Source organism: Spea bombifrons, chromosome 3 (assembly GCF_027358695.1).
Source record: "Spea bombifrons isolate aSpeBom1 chromosome 3, aSpeBom1.2.pri, whole genome shotgun sequence".
NCBI lineage: Eukaryota > Metazoa > Chordata > Amphibia > Anura > Pelobatidae > Spea > Spea bombifrons.
In genome coordinates this window covers 56,289,330-56,310,832 of record NC_071089.1, presented here as the reverse complement: position 1 = coordinate 56,310,832, position 21,503 = coordinate 56,289,330, and the positions used below count along the sequence as shown (strand labels likewise).

The window sequence follows — 21,503 nt, the reverse complement described above, 5'->3', positions numbered from 1 at the left end:
AGCTTTGATATTTATACCTGCGCATGGGATAAATCTATTTCAAGCACTCCTGCCTCCAATTTCATTCAAAAACCAGATCACCTACAATCCTGTGGTTCACCTGAATATTAGGGAGGACCTGCAGTATGTGCCTAGACGTTACGCTGACATTGCTGCACAGAAGCATACATATCCCTCTCCAGGAGATCACCTCAGATTCCCATACACAGTTAGCCCAGGCAGGAATAACAAATAATACAGACAAGCGCTTCTGTTTATGTGCTGTACAGGTGAGCCTCCTACAGCACCAAATGTAATGATCAATGATATCGGCTCCATATCATTTTGATGATGCCACTTGCCACATATTAGCCCTACCCATGCTCCACCTTGCCTATGCGCCACCCATTGTATACAATTTGCACTGGGTGCACTGACCAGTTATGCTGTACCATATCTGTTATTTATTTAAACTTTAGTTATAAGTTTATAATATTTTTTTAAGATTTCTAGTTTTTTTCGAGTTGACAGTTTACAAATTTGTGAAATAAGTATTCTTGCCAACATTATATCTTTTGTGTGTGGGGGGTGCCACCTAAAGGATCTGCCCCGGGTGCCACATACTCTAGGTACGCCCCTGATTATATCCATAATACAATCTTAAAACAACAAAAGTATGTTTCTACCTTACGCAACCTCTTTCTCTGGTATTTTAATGTACATATCATTAATTAAATAAGATAAAGTAATTTATCACTTTGTTATTTATATATTCATATGTTTTATTTTCTAATGAATACTTATATTTAAAATTGATCCCATATCATTCAATCTATATATGATCACTGATTTATTATATCAATCACTGTTTTGTAAGATTGTTTGTATTACTTTATTACCTAAAAATGATTTCAAAAATATTTTACATAGTCTATTGTTTACTGAACGGAATCACGAGTATCCCATTATTGATTCATATTTTATATAAGTTCATTGTCTCAGACTAGGGATTTATTTGTTCATTTTCTATAATTACACATCTTAGAAACCACACTTCAAAAACAGTCATTAGTTGATTTCCACAACACGTTCCAACGATGGGAACCTGTACTTATGAAGAGTCACAAGAAAGCAAAATAAAACTAAAGATAATGTTTAAAATAGTGCAACTTCATCAAGGACATGTTTGTAGCTTCTCATGATTAAATGAATTAAGCGAGTATATTTGGATTTATTTCTAGATCCGCCATTGTTTCACTCCCCCCATCTTATTTGCACATTAACTCTTAACCTTAAGAATTCTTGTATCATATGTTGTTCTGTACAAACCATTCCGTTATTATTTGTTGTATACCTACTTCATTTCATCAAGCCTGCTTGGTATTGATTGTGCATGATCAAGATTGCTGTAGTCTAAATAGTAATGGAAATATCAAGTTCCTTATTTGAGATAATGTATCTCCCGTTTTGGATATCTATTATGAAGCCAGAGGTTTCATGTCCAGCTATTCCCTAATCTATTTACGATGCTCTTATTCTCAGTTGAAGTTATTTTGGAAGAACCGTTTTGCTGTTAGGCTTAGTAACCATGCTTGACTAAGGCATATATTTCCAATCCCATCAAACACGCCAAATAAGAACTACAGAGGTGTGATGGATTTAGAACTGGCCATAACATTTATTTAGGTAACCATTACAATGAGACCATGATGGTAACAACCCAACTGGAATGTCCTAGCCAATAAGGATGGGTTCCAGAGAATGCCGCCGTGCAGCAGCAATGGGTCTACTGTGTATTCAAGAGCACAGTAGCGAAAGGATAACTATCCTCCAGGAGCACAGCCCATGGAGACCAAACAAGCAGCTAACCCAGCTACTAAAGCAGAGTGGCCATAACTTGCACAGCCTTTTCTCCACTAGAGCCAGCTCTCTGGGAGCCTCCGCCATCCTTCGGACAGGCAAACATACAACCATCTCCAATGCTTTGAGTGCTCAATGCTTCAACCCAGGCAGGCTTATGTCACCCTTGAGGGTTTATACCAGCCCTGGAAAGACTCCAGGCAGACAGGAGAAAGGGGTAATTTAATAATCGACTCAGTCATGCTAGCCTTGTATTAATTCTAAATGTCAGGCCACTACTTTCTTCTCTGGAAGAGTTTGATGAGTCTTGACCTTTGGAAGATTGACATCATTCAAAAGAATGTAATGAGGAAGCAATCTTATAATGCAGATATGTCTTCCTATGCCAATCTTGAAGGCCTGCTACCACAGCCGTTTTTGATCATACTCCTTGGTTTTCTATGTAGCATTAATTAATTACTGAAGTAATGCTGTGCTTTGTATCCCATTATTTTAAGTATACTACATGCGATAGCACCTGTATTAGCTTTCTCCAACTTTGATTCAACTCCAGGGATTTATCTGGATTATCCAGTGTTATTGTGAGCTACACCAGTCTTGGCCACATGTAGAACTAGGCAAAACATTCACCAACCTCAAAGTGCAGAAGATCCTAAATGTGTTTGCATAACTATTACAATGCACATCTTCATTTTTACCAGTAATGCAGCAGACTAGGGTAGAGTATCAGACAGACCAGATAGAAGTGGAGAGAAGGCTTAAGTTAGGGAACTATTATCATTACCAGAGTATGGGGGTCTGACTTACGCCTTGTCTTGCTGCTTACAGCTCTCTGTGTCCTGGCCTGGCTGTCATTGTCTGCTCTTCATCATAATTGTTTTTGTGATGGTAATATTTAAATGACAGGGCTGGTGAATATTGCAGAGGTGCGCAGTAAGTACAGATAGAAATAAAAATACTCACAAATATACGCAATGAAAAAGCCAGGCAAAATTGTTGGCCTGTCACCTTCCATCAATTACCCAACTTTCTAGCTGCTTGCAGATATCTCTGCTTGACTTAAATTTTCCTTCACAACAGCATAGGTGCTGTTTATTATATATATATATATAGGTGTTCTACATTATAGCGTCTGTCAGGATTTGCCTCTGTTGCGGTGATTGACCACAATGCTCCAATTCTTCATGCGCTTCTCCTGTATCCTCCATAAAGCAAGTGGGCTGGATGTCTCTGGTGAATAACTAACTAGGATGAATTAGTGATGGCTTTCAAATAAGTTTTTCATTTACCGGATAAGATTGACACAGGCCTCCAACAGACTCTTCAACTTGAATAATAAAGAATTGACACCCATGGAACAGAATATTAAAGAAAATACAATTCCATTATACTACACTAGGTGGCATTTGTTAGCTGTTCCTTGCATTAAGTTAAGTTCAACTAGCCACTTGATTGGTGAAATTTTTTAACCAAAAACAGAAAACATCATGCACAAGGGCCAAAATAATTTTTGGACATTTTTTTGTTTCGTTTCTGGCTCATTCGGACAACACATTTTGTTTCCTGTCCTTTTAGTTTGTACAAATTCAGAGGGCTTTCTTTATTCAGAAGCTACATTTGTTCCCCAAAAATAAGTCTCTCTCTCTGTGTGCCCCTGTTCTCTCCCCCAGTCCTATCTGTGCCCCCCGAACGCTCCCCTGCCATGTATTCTTGTATCTGGCCCCCACCTGCACACTTACCTTATCTAGCCGTGTTGCAACACAACATTCCCCCCCCCCAAAAAAAAGAAATAACCAAAAAGAAAACTAATGTCACAAAAAAATGACAAAGTCATTTTGTCACAAAATATAATTTGCATGTGCATATATATTCACAAGTACTAATAGATTAGAGGTTAGCTCCAATAGAGTTCTCCTGAGTTTAAGTTATCTACTAGCTGCCTGGCTATTCGTTGGTGACTTAGCTTTAGCTAAAGAGAATGGCGCCCAAATTATGGGCCAGTGCAAGAACACTTTGGGTGGAATCAAAATGAGCTCATTTAGCATTTATTTTGTATTTAACATAAAGACTATATAAATAAAATTACAATAGTTATCAAACATAACATATAAGTGCCACCGAACAAGAGTTTACCAAGAGAGTTGACCAAGGAGGGCAAAGAGGAAGGATAAAGAGGAACTTTGATCAGATTTGAAAATGTTTCATGGCACTGCCTGTGCACAGAAGGTGGCGCTAGCGTCAAATGTATAGGCAAAACAATGCATGTTTCATTAAAATGTAGGTGATTTGCCATTCCATCTCATGATTTGTGACTAAGGAGTTTGATCAAATGGATTAATGCCCCATTTAATGTAGCAAAAAGGTTAAATGCAAGGTATAGTTTAGTGTGAACTCCTTGAACTCTACAGATGGGCTGAAAACCGTGTGCTAAAACCAGACCATAGACAGGCCACACTAATAGCCATAAGGTGTGTCGGGCAACTCTCTTACACTGAAATGTTATAGATTTTATACCCCTGCCCTTCTGCAAAGTGAAGATTTAACAGTGATCGTTTAATGAATATTTTAGAATAGGGAAATGTATATCACCAAAATGATACCTCTGATCAACCCTACCTTTGGCTGTTTAACTGGAGAAGACTCTAGTAATTAAACTTCTATAACTTTAGAATAATGGTACCGTAAGCTCCATGCACTGACATTAAGTACAGAATGAATCATAAACTGGTTTGGAACAAATCCTAAAACCTGTATGTATATATCCGTTATATCTCAACACAAACATAGTTCCTTGGCAAGCTATTAACAGTGTGATGAGTATCTGTCCGTACTTAATCAAATTCCATTTTCCTGTCACATATGAATTAAAGACAAACACAAAAAAAATGGATTTTCTTTAACATAAATAAATAACGTAGTGATTTAAAGCAGGAAATAGTAACTTCAATTTCCCTTGTTTTAAATTATTTTCATCCAAAAGGTAGGTATTCCAAATGTACATATCCATGACCCAGTTGACTATTTTTCAGGCCTTTGAAACATTAAGATAGCTGACTTTACTTCTGGTTTTGTGATGAATGACTATATAAACAGGTAGAAGCATGAACATCAAAAATTCAATGGAAATTATCTCCTGTTCCATTTTTTTTAATGATGCAAATGTCAGATTTTTCCGAAATGCGAAGAAATGATATATGTCCACGTGACATAGTAATTCGCTGTTTTTTTTCTCAAATACAGAAAATACAAGTTTAAGAATACTGTGCAGAAGCTTTCATATTATAATATTTTTACATTATTGTTTCATCATATAATATGTATATATGTGTATATATATATATATATACGGTATATATATATATATATATATATATATATAATTGTTTACGTATGAAGAATCACATTTCTAAATCTGCAGTTTCATCTTATGTCCTACCGCATAGAAACAAAAATGCTGATCTGCATTATTTTCCCCTTAATGTTACCACATTAAGTACATTTCAACTACCATGGGGAGTACGTGCATATTTGTCCCTGTATATAAAACACATATGCAAGTACATTTTGTTATAGTTTTGATCTTTGTATTTTTATCCAAAGATCAAATTACATGTTGTAAGTAAATTGTAAGACACTTAACATTAAGTGCTTAAGGACTGCCACAAGGAGGATATTTTTATATGATATAATTAAATTGAAGTCAGTAAATAAATATGTGTCTCAGCTTGTTGGTTCTTCCATGACTTGTTCCAAATTAATGGGCATGAAGACACCTACTCTAATTAACCCTGATACAATTCTACTGATTCCCTAGCATGAGCAAAAAAAAGCAAAAAGTGGGGGGCGCAGGTAGAGTATGGCCAAAAAAAAGGCAAGATGGGGAGAGGTGCAGTGGAGTTCTCGTTAAACCACCCCCATAGAACACTTGAAAAAGAAATGCCTAGGACCTCATTGTCCTCATTTGCATAATTACTTTCTCTTATTTGCATTTCTACTTAAACTACCCCACCCATTAGTATGGTAAATTATTTTTTTAGTGGGGCTAAATCGAAAGTGCAACCATGCTTACCCAGCACCTAGGCGCCTTCGTTAGCAGAGTAAGTGGAACATCAACTTTAACTCTCTTCTTATTTTGGGGTATTCTTGCGTACCCATAGAATGGTATGTATTTGATAAAATAAATCATTTATGTGCCTAAGGTTTTAGATGTCTAGACTTTAAGAAAATGATTACAAGAAAAAGACAACATTTATTTTTTATATTGTTTTTACACAGTAGTCCTGTATAATATATACATTCAAATTTCAGATATCCTCACTGGAAACTACATATGTTTTATGCTATAAGTTTAGATGCCCTTTAACCTTTTGATACAATACCTGCAAGAAACTAGTAAAATACATATTGTAAAGTGTATTTTAGAAAAAAAAAAAACAGTTAAAACAATAAATCTCTATATAAGCTGTGGTCTAAAGAAGTGAAGTTTTTGTGGATTTAGTACATTTTTTTCCTAAAATAGGTATAGTGAGAAGGTGCTTTTTACTTTACAATGTCATATTTGAAAACACAATGTTACAAAGAATATATATATATATATATATATATATATATATATATATATATATATATATATATCAATTTTAATAATACAAGTCAATTATGATCATTACAATGCTTAAATTTAGGTACTCTGGGAAATTAAAATCTTATTTACAGTAAGGTACATAGGTATGTTATCAATATATCCAGAATAGAAAGGAGACCAATATGAAGGCAAATATAGTAATACAGTCATGAAATAAAGGAAAAATTACATTATTGCAAACCATTAAAGATAACACTGCTCCCCCATACATTTCTGCCCGAAAAAACAATATACTCCCCTACTTGATCCTTATGTTCTTCCCATGGGCTACGGTTCTCCTCCTCATCACTTCTTTCTTTTCCAGCTTACAAGACTTCACGTGTGTTGCTCCATACCTCTGGCACTTCCACCTAACCTCTCACCGATTTTCAATATTAAAGGAAAATCTCGAACCCCACTTCTTCAGAGAATCACTAATACATTTTCCTCATCCATCCATTGCACTCTCTCCCCCCTTTCTCAATACCTTATGTTTCTCAATACCCTTATAGGCTTATAGGACCCTCTTTACCTAATGTTAGTCTTAGTCTGTCAGTTCTTGTTTTGTCATACCTTTTGAATATATGTATTGTAAGATTGTGGCATTGAATAAATAAAGATAATAATAATAATAATAATAATAATACATATAGATATACATGAATGTATACCAATTATATTACTATACGTTACTTTTGTGAGCTAGAATATGTATAAGAATAAGTTAAGAACTGATATATAAGTTCTTGAAGACACTTGACAGATGTAGCAATTTTGCTAAATAAACATGACTTTTGTCATTACTGATATTGTACACTTTTTTGTCGCCTTCATCACCATTCTCTCAGGCCTTTTCTTCATTTACTGTTTGTTTCCCTTTTTATTTCCCAATCCCTCCTCCCTTTTCTTCCTCTCTCTGTCCAGCCTGAAGGAGGAGTTGAGGATTACAAACTTTTTAAAAGCCTTGATGGAGTGTTTGAAGTACAAAAAAAGTTTTGCGAATTCAGTAGGAGGAGGAAGTCTGCACAGTAAGCAACAGGCTTTTAAACTTTAAAAGGACAGGTTTAAGTGCCTGTTCTAGTCACTTGCTCACTTCGCTTTTCAAGAACACCCTGGATCTCATTTCCTTTAGTTTGGACCAATAAGGTAAAATATGCTGTAATTATTATGTATAGTTCTAATTCTAAATATGGAGCATTGTGATGATGCCTTTGTACTTGTTATATCATAGACGAGGTATAGACCGATATATTTATAGCTATGGTTATATATATCATTAGTGATGTGGAGAAATGCTGGGATGACGTTCACAGTACCAAATGGAAAATGAATTAACTATTTGGGTTCCTGAGGTGCACTTAGACCCTTTCTTTAAAAAGACGTTACTGTTTGATTCACCTGGAGGAACTGTTTCTATGTGTAATGCCTTCTTGTTTAGGAACTTTGTAGCATATATATACAGGACCGCAGTGTTTTATTTTCATTGAGTGATATTCTGGTTATCAAGAACAAAGTTATATAGTACATTGGATTAGTTGTTAGCTGTATTGTTCTGTAATGCTTACCTATCAGGTATGCCAGTATTAACCAGTGCTACAGATCAGAAAATACACAGTCCTGATATCCTTGGCATCTTAGGTTAGCATCTCTAAGAATACAAATGTAATCCTAGAGAGTCAAAAAGTGTCCGTGGTAAATAACAATACAAAGATTCTTGTATTGCATGAGTGCACATGGCCCCTAAGGCACTAATACCTGCCAGCTGTCCCATTCGTTCAGAGACAATGTCCCGATACTGTGAATGTGTATATATACACATATATTTACATACATACATATGTTTATATATGTATATAAAGTAGTACTTAAGATCTGCTATATATATATAAAGTAGTATTTATAATCTGCCTGTGGATGTGGGAAATGACGAATGATGATGGTGCTTAAAAATCTTTATAGAACAGAAGAATGACAGACCCTCAGAAGGTCCCAATAATTCCACCAAAGGGCATAAAAATGAAAAATAGGAGGTTCTCTTAGCCCGTGAGCCTGCCCTGTGTTAGCCCTATTGTGTGTTGTTTCCATAGTGTTGTGTCAGCTTTTGTATCTACCCTTTTTATTAATATTGTTATAGATTGCAGTAAATTGAATGTGGATATTTTAAGGCATGTATCATTTATTCTGTATTGGAGAAGGGGGCTATTGGTGCCACGTCTATTAAGTTATCTATTTAGGTTTTTAATAGTTCTTCTAAATTAATGCTCTGCGACGTGTTCTTCCATTGAGCGTCAGCTAATATGTTGGCTAGCTGAGCATCCTAAGAGTTGTTGTTTTTCAGTGGCTTGGGGCCTATTTATTGATATCCCTGTTCTAAACATATTTAGTTTATATATATATTTTTTTAAAAAGTACTGTGAATTTTTACCCAAAATACTGGCAAATGGCATCATTGAGCTGACAAGACGCCAACAGGAAAACCTGAGGGTCCTGTGTCACGATCGGCTTTATTCCATTGCGGTATTACACAACTGTGAGTGTTACTAAACTACATGTATTTGAATTGGAAATTTACAGCTTTAAACGACTTGCGAAATAATAAAACATATGATAAATTTGCCACATCGGAATTATGGAATGAAACCCCTTACTTAGCATTCTGTTCTTCTGTGGTTCGCAGGCAGGAAATTTGACACCAGCTCCACAGGTTTCTAGCTGGCTTGCATTAGACTTTGCATGACTTGGAATTTCATACTTTTGTGTTTAGACTAATTGCTGGTAATCTTGCTGAGTAAGTTGTAGTCATTTTATTAAGTAAGGTCTGGGTTAATTTGCATTAGATGTGATTGAGCAAATGATTAGTCTTCATACTTATTGGCCTTGTAATGTAATGAGAGGAAAGGCTCCTTGTTGCACATCTGTTTAAAATTCATACTCTGAAAAGTAGAGTCATCATTATCTTCAGCTCTGCCATTAGAACATCTGGATAGCACACTTTGCTTTGAACTACCGAAATATCGTGCCTTTCCTGTATTTCATTAGATATTGCCTTAGAATATTTACAAACCAAATAATGTCTGTTTTTTTCCTAATTGCCTTAAAAGAATAAAAATTACACCATGGTGAATGAGTGGGATTGTCTCAGGCAAAAGATTCTATTGGGGTCCAGTGCCCATCACCCTTATCCATCCAGTGATGATGTTTCTGCACAATGGTTATAATCCAAATAAACCTTAAAAAACTAAAATGAAAACAAAATGAACCAAATGAAAAGAAAAAAAGATTTTGGACCATTTGATTTATATAGCGACCAGCTTTCTTATGGATTTAAATCCTCCTTGTTCTAAGTCAGCCAAGGTTTTATCAGAAAATCCCAATCATGCACTTACTTAATAATATACAAAAAGAAAAAAGGACTACAGTCGCTATACATAACTGGTGTTATGGTTATGTAGCTTTTATTATTCATTTAAATCACTAAATGTATCTGTTCTCTTGTTATATTCGAATGAGAAGCTTTACATAAAGCGTAGCTGTACTAAATATATTGCCGCTGAAAAATAAAAAGCTAACTGGCTTTGACACCTGGGTCTACATTGAGTAAATACATTTACCTCCATGAGTGCCAAAATACTGATAATGTGCCGTTTTAACGCTACACTTCACGGGGGGTTAAAGCAATGTATTTTACAGATGTGAACCAGGTCACATCTGCATTTAGAAAATTGTATGTTGAAATAATACACATTTTGGCCACGTTTAGAGTCTTACTGCTACAAGCTGGGTAGTTGTGTAATCGTGTGTGTGTCACACGTGGCAAGGAAGAGTATTTTGGATTCTTTAAGAATCAGATTGAGTCTAGGGAAAAATAGATATAGTTTTTGTTTCTTTTGAATGATGACTTATTTATAGGGTGACAGGCTTTCACAGTGATTAAGTCACCAAACTTGTATTTTGGATTTAAGAAAATATGTGCTGTTTCTCATTCATGTCTCTGACCATTATAAAGTAAAATGAATACTGTGTATCTGATCGATGGCGTAATCATTGCATTGACTGCGATATTAGGAAGTGCAATGTTTAGCCAGCATAATAACCGGCTCTCCACTAGCATTTGAAAGGGGTTCATACCCTAGTAACTCTTACCGATGATACCAATGTAACCGATGATCCCTGCCCCCCCCAAAAAAGAATTATTAAAGGGGGCTCATAATAGAAAATACAGAAACTGTGCTGCAGATATGAATTGAGCAATTAATTATCTCTGTAAATGTAGAATGCATTCATCTGTATCTGCTTTAGGGCTAAGGAGTATACATTAGACATCAATAAGAAGGAATACCATATACACTTAATGGCCACATTGACAACTTTCTTGTGTGTGCCATAATGGCATGGGGCAGACAAATTTGAACAATAGCACAGTTTTAAATGGAGATGGTGCTGGCATGGTTTAATAAAGGCTTTTTGAGGGTAGCATTCTATCCGTAGGCAGTCTGCATTGTAGAAGAATACGTTAATTGCTCGCCATCATGTTAATCAGAAGGTGGTACACAATTGTAATGCTGAGTAAATCTGAATTACTTGGAGCTTTGTTATTAGAGACCCCATTTTTAATTTGGAGAAAAATATTATTTGTTGCTATTTTATAATTGTTTTAGCAGTAAATCATTGTAGCTCACACACTTCTTTACCACTGATTTACTTTGATTGATTGCTAAAGGATTATTGATGAGAGGCTTCTAGTATTAGCAGCAACAGTGAGATTTGAGTTGTGGAGTGATAAAACATTTGCTCTCGCTAACTCAACTGGGCAGTTTGTGTTTTTACTCAAACGCGATGTAGCGCCGGCTGACACCAGATGAATACAAAGGGACGTCTAAGTAAAAAAAAAAAGTAGCACATTTTCTTACGGTCTATAGACCAACTAAAATGCAATTAGGGACAGACAGTCACTGTGTTTGTTTCTGTAGCCCCTGATTGTCTATAGAAACTCTGCTTATTTACTTATCAGTCAGAAAGTATACAATAAAGAAGCATTGTAACCCATTTTAATCAATGAATACTTCCCTGGTTGCTGGATTTTGTTACATTGACACTCCAGCTTGCTAGATGAACTGTTGCGTCAGAAAGGAAAAGGCCTTATCAGAACTTAAGAACTGTTTTTGTTAGAACAAAGTCAGCGGGCAACAATGAGGTCGTAACTCTTATTTAAGTATGACAACAAAAAGGACAGAAATCATATGGCATTCTCTTTATAATTCATTAATTCAATCAAATTTATAAGGGTTCTGATTAAACCAATCAGTCGTCAGCTGACTGATTAATCTTGTGTCAAACTCTGTAGAAGCTGATCCATAAAACATACCATACTCATTTTCACAGAGCTTGCTTTAATGTACAAAACAAAGCAAGCAAAATAAAAACAGCAGCTGCCCTAAGCTAAGGCTCCCTCAACAGCCACCCTAGTCTCGAGGTAGAGGTCTGCTGACACAGACCAGTCTCACTATCGTTTCCTCTTTTGGATCATATCCTGGCTCCTCGCAGCAGGTGGCACGCAGACTGCAAGGGAGGACAAACTAGTGGAGAATTCTGTGCCATGTCCTGCACAGACTTCAACCTTCCAGATATAGTTGAACCTGATGCAGTGGCCCATGTTGGAGAAGCTTTTCCCTGACTCCATTAGGTACACTATACAGTATTAAAATAAATGCTACATAACATTTACTAAACATTACTAAAATTCTGGATTTTTACAAAAATAGTAAACAAATGAAAAGCTTAATATGAAAAACAGCAGCAAAGTTGTAATATCCAATAAAAACATGATGGTGTCCCTTACTTCCATGATACCGATATTAGTATTTTGATGTAGTATGGCGTTGTGTCTAGAGATAGAGATATTTGACAGCAGGTACAAATGTATGTATTTTCAAAAAGAGTTGATTGCATTTGAATGTACATAAAAATTATCAATATACTAGTATGTAATAGCATTCAATTATGTTTTTTAAATATGAAATTAATTTTGATTTCTTGTTACTTTAGGTAGAATACTATAAGAATGGGTGATTGGAGTGCATTAGGAAGACTCCTTGACAAGGTGCAGGCCTATTCCACTGCAGGAGGGAAGGTTTGGTTATCCGTTCTGTTCATATTCCGGATCCTTCTCTTAGGAACCGCTGTGGAGTCAGCTTGGGGAGATGAACAGTCAGCATTCCGCTGCAACACTCAACAACCAGGTTGCGAAAATGTTTGCTATGACAAGTCATTCCCAATCTCTCATGTACGTTTCTGGGTTCTTCAAATTATATTTGTCTCTACACCAACTCTACTTTATTTGGCCCATGTTTTTTACTTAATGCGTAAAGAAGAAAAACTGAACAGGAAAGAAGAAGAACTTAAAATGGTCCAGAATGACGGAGGCAATGTTGACATGCAGATTAAACAAATTGAACTTAAGAAGTTCAAATACGGCCTTGAAGAGCATGGCAAAGTGAAAATGCGTGGGGGCCTACTTCGTACCTATATCATCAGCATTTTATTCAAATCAGCATTCGAAGTGGGCTTCATTCTTATTCAATGGTACATCTATGGGTTTAGCTTAAATGCTGTCTATACATGTGAGAGAGATCCCTGCCCACATAAGGTCGACTGCTTCCTCTCACGTCCCACTGAGAAAACCATTTTTATCTGGTTTATGTTAGTAGTTTCTGTAGTATCTTTGGGCTTAAATATCATTGAGCTATTTTATGTTACCTTCAAGAGTATCAAGGATGGCATCAAGGGGAAGAAAGACCCTTACGCCCCAACAAGCGACCCCGTGGGCACTGGAAAGGACTGTGGTTCACCCAAATATGCCTATTTTAATAGTTGTTCCTCCCCAACTGCTCCCATGTCACCACCAGGATACAAGCTCGTTACAGGAGAAAGAAACCCTTCTTCGTGCCGTAATTATAATAAGCAAGCAAGTGAACAAAACTGGGCTAACTACAGTGCTGAACAAAACAGAATGGGCCAGGCTGGAAGCACCATTTCGAACACTCATGCACAGCAGTTTGATTTCCCAGATGAGCAACAAAATACCAAGAAAGTTGCACCAGGACATGAGATGCAGCCTCTAACTATATTAGACCATAGACCACCAAGCAGAGCAAGCAGCCATGCAAGCAGCAGGCCCCGGCCTGATGATCTAGAGATTTAGTTTCCCTTCATATTTTGATAAGAAGGCTTATTTTTTGAATGGTGGAGGTACTTTATAATCTCAAAGAAGAGATTTAACAAACTTTAATACTATTTTCATGTACTTTTTATGGTGTGGGAGGTACATTTTGGTATTTAATTAGTTGATTGCAAAATTTACAGTACTAAGTGACTCGTAATACTACACATTCATTTTAATCCAGAATGTATTTATAAATTGTATATAAAGTGATGTATGTGGTTTCAACTCACTTAGAGAGTTAAAATGTCTGACCTGAGTTACTGAATGAATGGTTAGTTTCAAGATATTTAAAATAAGCCTTAAAAAATTCTGAACAATGAGGTTTGGGTAATAGTATGATATCTTGTGGACCTATGGATACTTTAAAAAAGGATAGGTAGTATCTCCTCTATACGTCACTGCACGGACAAGTGAGTTAACACAATATGAAGCTTTCTGACATAAAGCATATGACTCCCCTAGAGTGGTCTCCTTGAACCTTAGGACCATGTTCAACACGAAACAGCCGGTATGATTTTATGACCAAATGCATTGACCACTATCTAAAGTTACACAGACTTGCACTTTACAACTTCCAAATCTTAACATTTTGTTATTCAATTAATATTTTAACCTACATCATTATCTTACGTATTTCCCATACGTGTGATACTTGTTTCCTCAAATACTGTGAAAGTATGGAAAGCCTTAACCATTAAGATAATACAAAAATCTTTAAATGTGAAAACATTTTACATTTTAACAGTTAGGTCTTCATCGGAACTTTTCATTTTTGCGCTATGCTCCTTTGAAACAAGATACAATGGCAGCATAATGCGTAAAAACACATTCCATAGTATTTTTAGGCCTAAGGGTCAACATGCATGACACATTTATTGTAGGGTAACATAAATATATCTGCTATCATAGTTACGGGACAAAGGAAATTATGCATCAAATTATGTTTCGTTTTCTTCCTATATTTCCTGAAGTGCTCTACAGAGATAAGTTATAACTGTCAGACATTTCACTAGAGAATGACAGGTCATTGTAAATCCTCTGTAGTTTTATACTTACAATTGTATCAAAATGACCGTGATCTATTTTTATTAGATTATAGCAATAAAAGCTGTCATAGTAATATGTACATAGAAATGTATTCTAAGCATTGAATTAAGTGATATGGGATCAGTAAAAGGTATGTCAAAAGACTGGACGTGAGATGACAGATTCAAGAAAGAGTATTGACGATGTATTTTTTTTTCTTCAGTGTCTGGATATATTGGCTCTTTGGATGTCTTCCCAATAAACTTGTAACTCCAGTGATCAAACGATAAACAGAGCTTGCAGAGAATTAACTTGACCTTTCATATTTCTTTCCTAATTGGCAGTACCATTGATCCTGAAAATTTCATATTTCTATGCTCTGCTGAAATTTTTTTTTACAGTTTTATAATATTTCTTTATTAATCAATTCATTGCCAGAGGGTAGGAATTCATATGGAGCTCATTCCCTCTGAAAGGGATAACTGGACCGCCAATGTAGGAGATCAATTGCACTTGCTGTCGTATGTACACAGCCGCACTCAAACTAAATGCAAATCTAGCAAAGGTTGTTTTAAAGGCAGTATACCTGCCTTTAAAATAGCTAGGGGTTTTCAGTAATAATTGTCCATTTACACATGAACAGACTAAAGCCCATTTTCTTTACCATTAACAGCAATGTACATTCCAACTCACAAAAGACTAGTAGGATATGGTGTAAAAAAAAGAGGATAATCAATAGTAAACTGGTTGCCATTAATTATGACACAGTGGTGACCAGTATCTCACACTAAAGAAATTAACAATTTGAACCTTCATTGAGTTAAAACTGCCGATTAAAAAAAATGAGAGGTTGACGAATACATGATAAATATAACTGTACATAGCATCTCGCACTAGGAGACTTTAAAGGGTGTTTACAAAAACCTGATGTATGATCAAAAGCACATTTTAACCATTTTATGTGTGTTGTCCATATTTTTTCCATTTGTCTAAATACGGATGGCAACAACCAGCTAAGATTCTAGTGAAAACTTTAACTTTCTTTCTTCATAAGTAATTTTCTTGACATAAATGATAATTTCTTTAAGGTGTAATCAAAGATGCTTGAATGGTAGTGGCTGTGGTAGTACTGTAGACATCAGAGGAAATTTAAAAGAAATGCTTAGAGCTGGAAAATTGATTTAGATATAGCTGCATGGGTTCTGCATTAAGCAGCCCACAATTGTGAATTATATTGTAATTATGTACTGTAAACTAGACTTCATTATTCTGATGAGATTAATTTTGTATTAATTATGATTTGGTTGCTTCAACCATTGTAATGTTTGCACTTGGGATTTGCATAGAACAGCCTGGCGATTATACTTGTTCCATAATACACTTAGAACTAATTTATTTGAAACCTGTTAAACCCTGAGTGTGGAAAAGGGGGGATTTAACCTTTCTAAAAAATCATTTAATATTGCTAACACTGGCACTCAGTGGGTTAAACATTCATCCAGCACAGAACATGCAGAAAAGAAGTGTATTCCATACGGAAATGTGTTTTTGTACCGAATGCATATTGAATGATTTTATTATGTTTCCTAAACTACTGTTTATGTTGAGCTCCATTACATGTATGCAGTCATGGCTAATTAGCACATGGTTTCCAAAGTGCTTACATTAAACAATAAAGTTCTACTTTAGTAATGATTGTTCTTCTTTGTTTTTATTTTTTCATTTTAAGAACTGATTAATGGAAACATTATTTACTTGCCAGTATTTAGGCTTCTACACATTACACATTAGGAATCATCGTTTGGGTGTCAGTGTGGCAGAGCCTGTCCTGGTGTGTGTTTGGGTGTCTGTGTTGCAGAGCCTGTCCTGGTGTGTGTGTCTGGGTGTCAGTGTGGCAGAGCCTGTCCTGGTGTCTGCGTGTTTGGCTGTCTGTGTGGCAGAGCCTGTCCTGGTGTGTGTTTGGGTGTCGGTATGGCAGAGCCTGTCCTGGTGTGTGTGTCTGAGTGTCGTGTGTGGCAGAGCCTGTCCTGGTTTCTGTGTGTTTGGCTGTCTGTGTGGCAGAGCCTGTACTGGTGTCAGTAGAGGTTTCATGTTATTTACTCTATTTCAATCTGCATATTTTATTACATAGGATTAGTGGCACTAAATTGTGGCTTCAGGTATCCCATGTATAACCTTTTGTTTAGTGTACTCAAGTATTCCCAATCCCATCACATTACATCAAAATCAGGAAAAGATGGGCATGGATGTTGGGCTGATTTGGTGGTGCAACGGGCCACTTGACTAGACTTGCCCCCCAGGCCTTAGGCTGCCAGCCCTCCCCTGTTGTTGTGTGTATCCAATAAGTAGACACAACTACCTTGAATTGAGTACAGCAAGAATGAACATTTTATTGAACAGAATATAGCATATTTATCCACAGAAACAATCACATCAGTACATAATTGAATTGCATCACACAAGATTAAGACTTAACAGAACAATTACAAAATTAACTAATTTAAGGTGCAGGGAAACATAACTATGGAAGGGGCCTTTCCCTTTTACAAGTGACCCCCACACTTTCCCCACAGGAGGAATCATGACCCAAATGCCCAGGCTGAATGTGGGCAAGTGTCCACGAGACTGCAGCTCTCAGGAAGGGGATGTGTCTGGCCCAGCAATGTAGGTCTTTCACACATCTCCCCTTTAAAAAGAAAACTGAACTGGGGCCACACCCCAACCGGGTCCGCAACCAGTTCAGTTGGGGAGAACAGCTCTGTCACTCCTAGAGTTGTGGATGTAGGGGGCTGGCAAGAGGCACCTTTCCCACTAACCAGTACTGGGGTGCACTTAAAGACTGGGGAGTTCAGGTCCCAGGCGACGACAACAGTCTCACTCACCAGGGCAGGGAGACAGGGTCCATAATCTGTGGGTAGCAGGCTTGCTTTCAGTCCTCTCCAGTTCCCTCACACACTCCTTCACATATCTCCTTTTTCGGGGGGAGACTGATGTCAGAGAAGAACCCAGACAGTTTGGCTCCAAAGTCAGTCTTTAGATTTGGATCGCCACTGCCAGCCACAAATTGGTACTGCCCAAAACAGTTTTTCAACAAGCATAAGAGTATAATACTCACAGAATTCGCCTCCTCAGGGGCAGTCTGCTGAGCACGGTCAAATAGTTCTCGGTAGGCCTGCTCCAGGATCCATACTTGGTAAACCAAATAATCAAAATCATCCCACAGGTCGGGCAGGTAACAGGGCACATCTGCGAGAATCCCTTCCCTTAATTCCCGGATCTCCTTGCACCGATACTTCCATGGGCTCCCATATTCTCGGCAGGTAGTCATCCTTCAGCTCTGGACACCACTGTGTTGCCTGCCAATACAGGGCCCATTATCCACAACCCACAGTGATTTCAAGTGGAAACACCTTCTCCAACTCAGCCAATCTATTTTGTAGCACGTACCATTCCTTGGAGGATAGGAGGACCATTGCCCAGACAACTCTGAGAGCCTCCATCCAGCCATTCAGGTAGCTTGTGACTCTGCTGCACACCAACACATCCTGTAGTGCTGGAACCATCTTTAGCTTGCTGCTGGTATACGCGCTGGTACTTTGCTGGGATGTTTGCAAGGAGGATCCCACCACTGCCACCAATGTAACCAGTTCACCAAGAGAGCTGTAGTCCCTCCCAGATCACCCAGATGTATCCTCCTGTTGACCCCAAAATCGCTTCTAGCACCACTCAGCATGCACACCTTGGAACCCTGCTATGTGTACCCAATAAGTAGACACACAACTACCTTGAATTGAGTACAGCAGGAATTAACATTTTATTGTTGTAAAACGTAGACTCATATATCCGCAGAACTTCATTAACAGAAATTAACATTGATAAACAGGTACATGGAGACAACCCAACCTTTAATCCCCTAACAGTAATCCTATTGATGGGATTAATTAAACAATGGAGTACCTATGCTATCTTTGTTTGGCAGCCAGGCTGGAGCCATCTCTGAGTACCTTGGGGCCCATTATGTCACATATCTTCCTTTTAAAAAGAAGACTGAACTGGGGCCAGCCCCCAATCCCCCTTAATATGTGTGTGTATATATATAATCAAAAGTATCTAGACACTTGCTGAACATAGAATTCTAAAACCATGGGCATTAACATGGAGTTTCCCTCTTTGTTCCCATTTAGCTAAAGGAACGTAATAGCCCAACGGAGGTCCCCGCTTCCCACATATTGCATGGGCCCCTGTCTAGGGAGCCCAAAAGCAGCACATTCCTGGCAAACCCTTCCCCAGGCTGTGCATACTACTTGGCCAGAGAGCCAAACTCCCTCAGCATGCTGATAGGGGTTGGGGGGTATGGGTGTGTGTTTAAGTAAGTTTATCAGTCATTGTTTAAGCATAATAGTGTATGTTTAAGTGCCTTAGTGTGTGTTTTTTTAGTAAGTGTGTTAGTGTGTGTCTAAGTGTGTTTAAGAGTGTTAGTGTCTGTGTTTAAGTGTGTTGGTGGTGTGTTTATCTAAGTATGTTAGTGTGTTATTATGTGATATTGTTTAAGTATGAGTATATATAGTAAGTATATTAGTGTGTGTGTGTGTGTGTGTGTGTGTGTGTAGGGAGGGCCCAGAATTGTTTATTACGGCATTGCTCTCAATTGGTGTTCTAGTTCATCTGAAAGGTGTTAAATGGGGTTAAAATCTGGGCTCTGTGCAAGCCACACGAGTTTCTTCACACTAAACTCTTCATGTAGAACATGAAAGGGCATTCCCCAAGCTGGTGCTGCAAAGTTGGAAGCATACAGGTGTCTAAATATCTTTGTATGCTGTAGCATTAACATTAACCTTCACTGGAACTAAAGGGCCAAGCCCAAACCCTAAAAAAAGTCCCAGACTACCATGTGCCAAAGCAGATTTGTCTATCAGAAGGTTAATTCATCATTCCAGAGAAAATGTTTCCACTGGTCAGAGTGGCAGAGTGCTTTATGCCACTCTAGCTTACTCTTGGTATTGAGCATAGTGATCCAGCTTGTATGCAGATGCTTGATTATGGAAACAGATTTTATGAAGCTCCTGAAACACAGTGCTTGTGCTGATGTTGCTTCCAGAAGCAGAATGGAACTCTGTAGTGAGTGATGCTACCGAGTACAGGTTATTCTTACACGCTTCGGCACTGTTTGGTCAACCTTCATGGCTGAACTTTTAGACTGGGGAAGATCTAGCAAGGCTGAAATTTTAAGAACTGACTGCAATTTCAGCACCTTATGACAGTGGTGGATTTAAAGTCAGTGAGCTTTTAGGTACTGCTAATGTTTGTCTATGGAGATGGCACATGCTTGATTTTAAATACATATGTTAAGATCGAGTGTAGTTGAAACACCTAAAAAGGAAAAAATACAAATGTCCAAATATAGCACCCCGGGTATACACCTCAAAAGGTCATTTTTTTATAAATAAAAAAATAAATGTTTATTTAAAGAGCTGTGACTTTGTGTTTTTAACTTTTTTTGTTTTAATATTATTTTCTATTCAGGGGAAGAGGTTTAGAATGTTTGGGGCACCTGTGATGTCACTAGCAGCTATCCCTGCAGGGATCAGGGTTTTTTTTCCTAGCATGCTGGCCTGCTAATCACACAATAGCTCAGCTGGCAGCATGATTTTTTTACACTAGTTACCATGACAAAATAAATCACTTTAATTGGGTAACAGCCATCCCATAGCACTAGAAAAAAGGAGAGTAGATCAAAGTGAAAATAGGGAGAAACTAAAACACATATATTAAATATCAAATGCATTTTATAAAAACCAAAACTAAATATTAAGTACCTGATATCCCTATGACATCATAAGGGCTACAGTCTATACAGACACCAAAACAACAAAGTTAAATAATAATAACAATAACAAAAAAGACAAAAAGTTGCCTAAACCCCTTGTATTCCTCTTACTAGAAATGTATCTCCCAACCCAACATCCTAAAACTAATAAAAAATAGTGTAATTCCTAATGGTGCTTTTTTGCTCCCTTATAAAGTTAAATGAAATGTAGTCAGGATTTTTTTTTAATCAGCAGCACATCTCATATATACTTATTCTAAACAATAATAAAAATGATATCCAATGAATGCCCTATCTGTCCTTGAAAAAAACATTAAATAAACTGTGTGGGTACACAAAAAAGGAATTGTGATTGAACAAACATATAATAAATATCAAGGATTTTAATCAAGCATCTACATCTTGTGACGATATTTTGCATCCATCAAGAGGATATTAATAGAATTTTGTTACTCAGGCTAACCAATACATTGGTGTATGGCAATTTCTTTTGAACAAAGCCAAAATTCCAATGCTTTCTGATGTATGTTGATAGAGATTATATTTATAATCTAGGCCATAAAATAGTCTTTAAAAAGTCTTTACCATTTTTTTCCCATGGAACCGACATATAACTTTCATAAATCTTCCTTTCTTCTGTTTCCTATATTTTGATAAATATTTAATCTTCAGCATTGGAAACTGTGCTGTTCCCTGTCAACCCATACAATAACGTTAGTGTTATGGGAGAAGCAAAAGTGTGCTGTTTTGTATGCAACACTTCTGATGTTTTCTGTTTTTTAAAAAAAAGACACAACCGGTATTCTATAAAAGAAATACAAATTGAACTTCTTACTAAATCTAGATACTTTTATTTTTTTAAAGACGTGTTTAAATTATGCAAATATTACAGGTGATTCAATCCATTTGAACCTTTTGCTTATCTCAACCAGATACAATGATAAATTTAAATGAAGAAACATTTC

The 21,503-nt window shown here is 36.9% G+C and overlaps 1 protein-coding gene across 1 annotated transcript; it reads left to right on the top strand.

Moving 5' to 3' along the window:
• The first annotated feature begins 7,443 nt into the window (after window positions 1-7,443).
• On the top strand, window positions 7,444-14,069 carry GJA1 (gap junction protein alpha 1). The gene is made up of 2 exons (XM_053461285.1): window positions 7,444-7,609; window positions 12,509-14,069. Exon 2 carries the CDS (start codon window positions 12,525-12,527, stop codon window positions 13,662-13,664), a length of 1,140 nt encoding a protein of 379 aa, XP_053317260.1. The 5' UTR covers window positions 7,444-7,609; window positions 12,509-12,524; the 3' UTR covers window positions 13,665-14,069.
• Window positions 14,070-21,503: the final 7,434 nt, after the last annotated feature.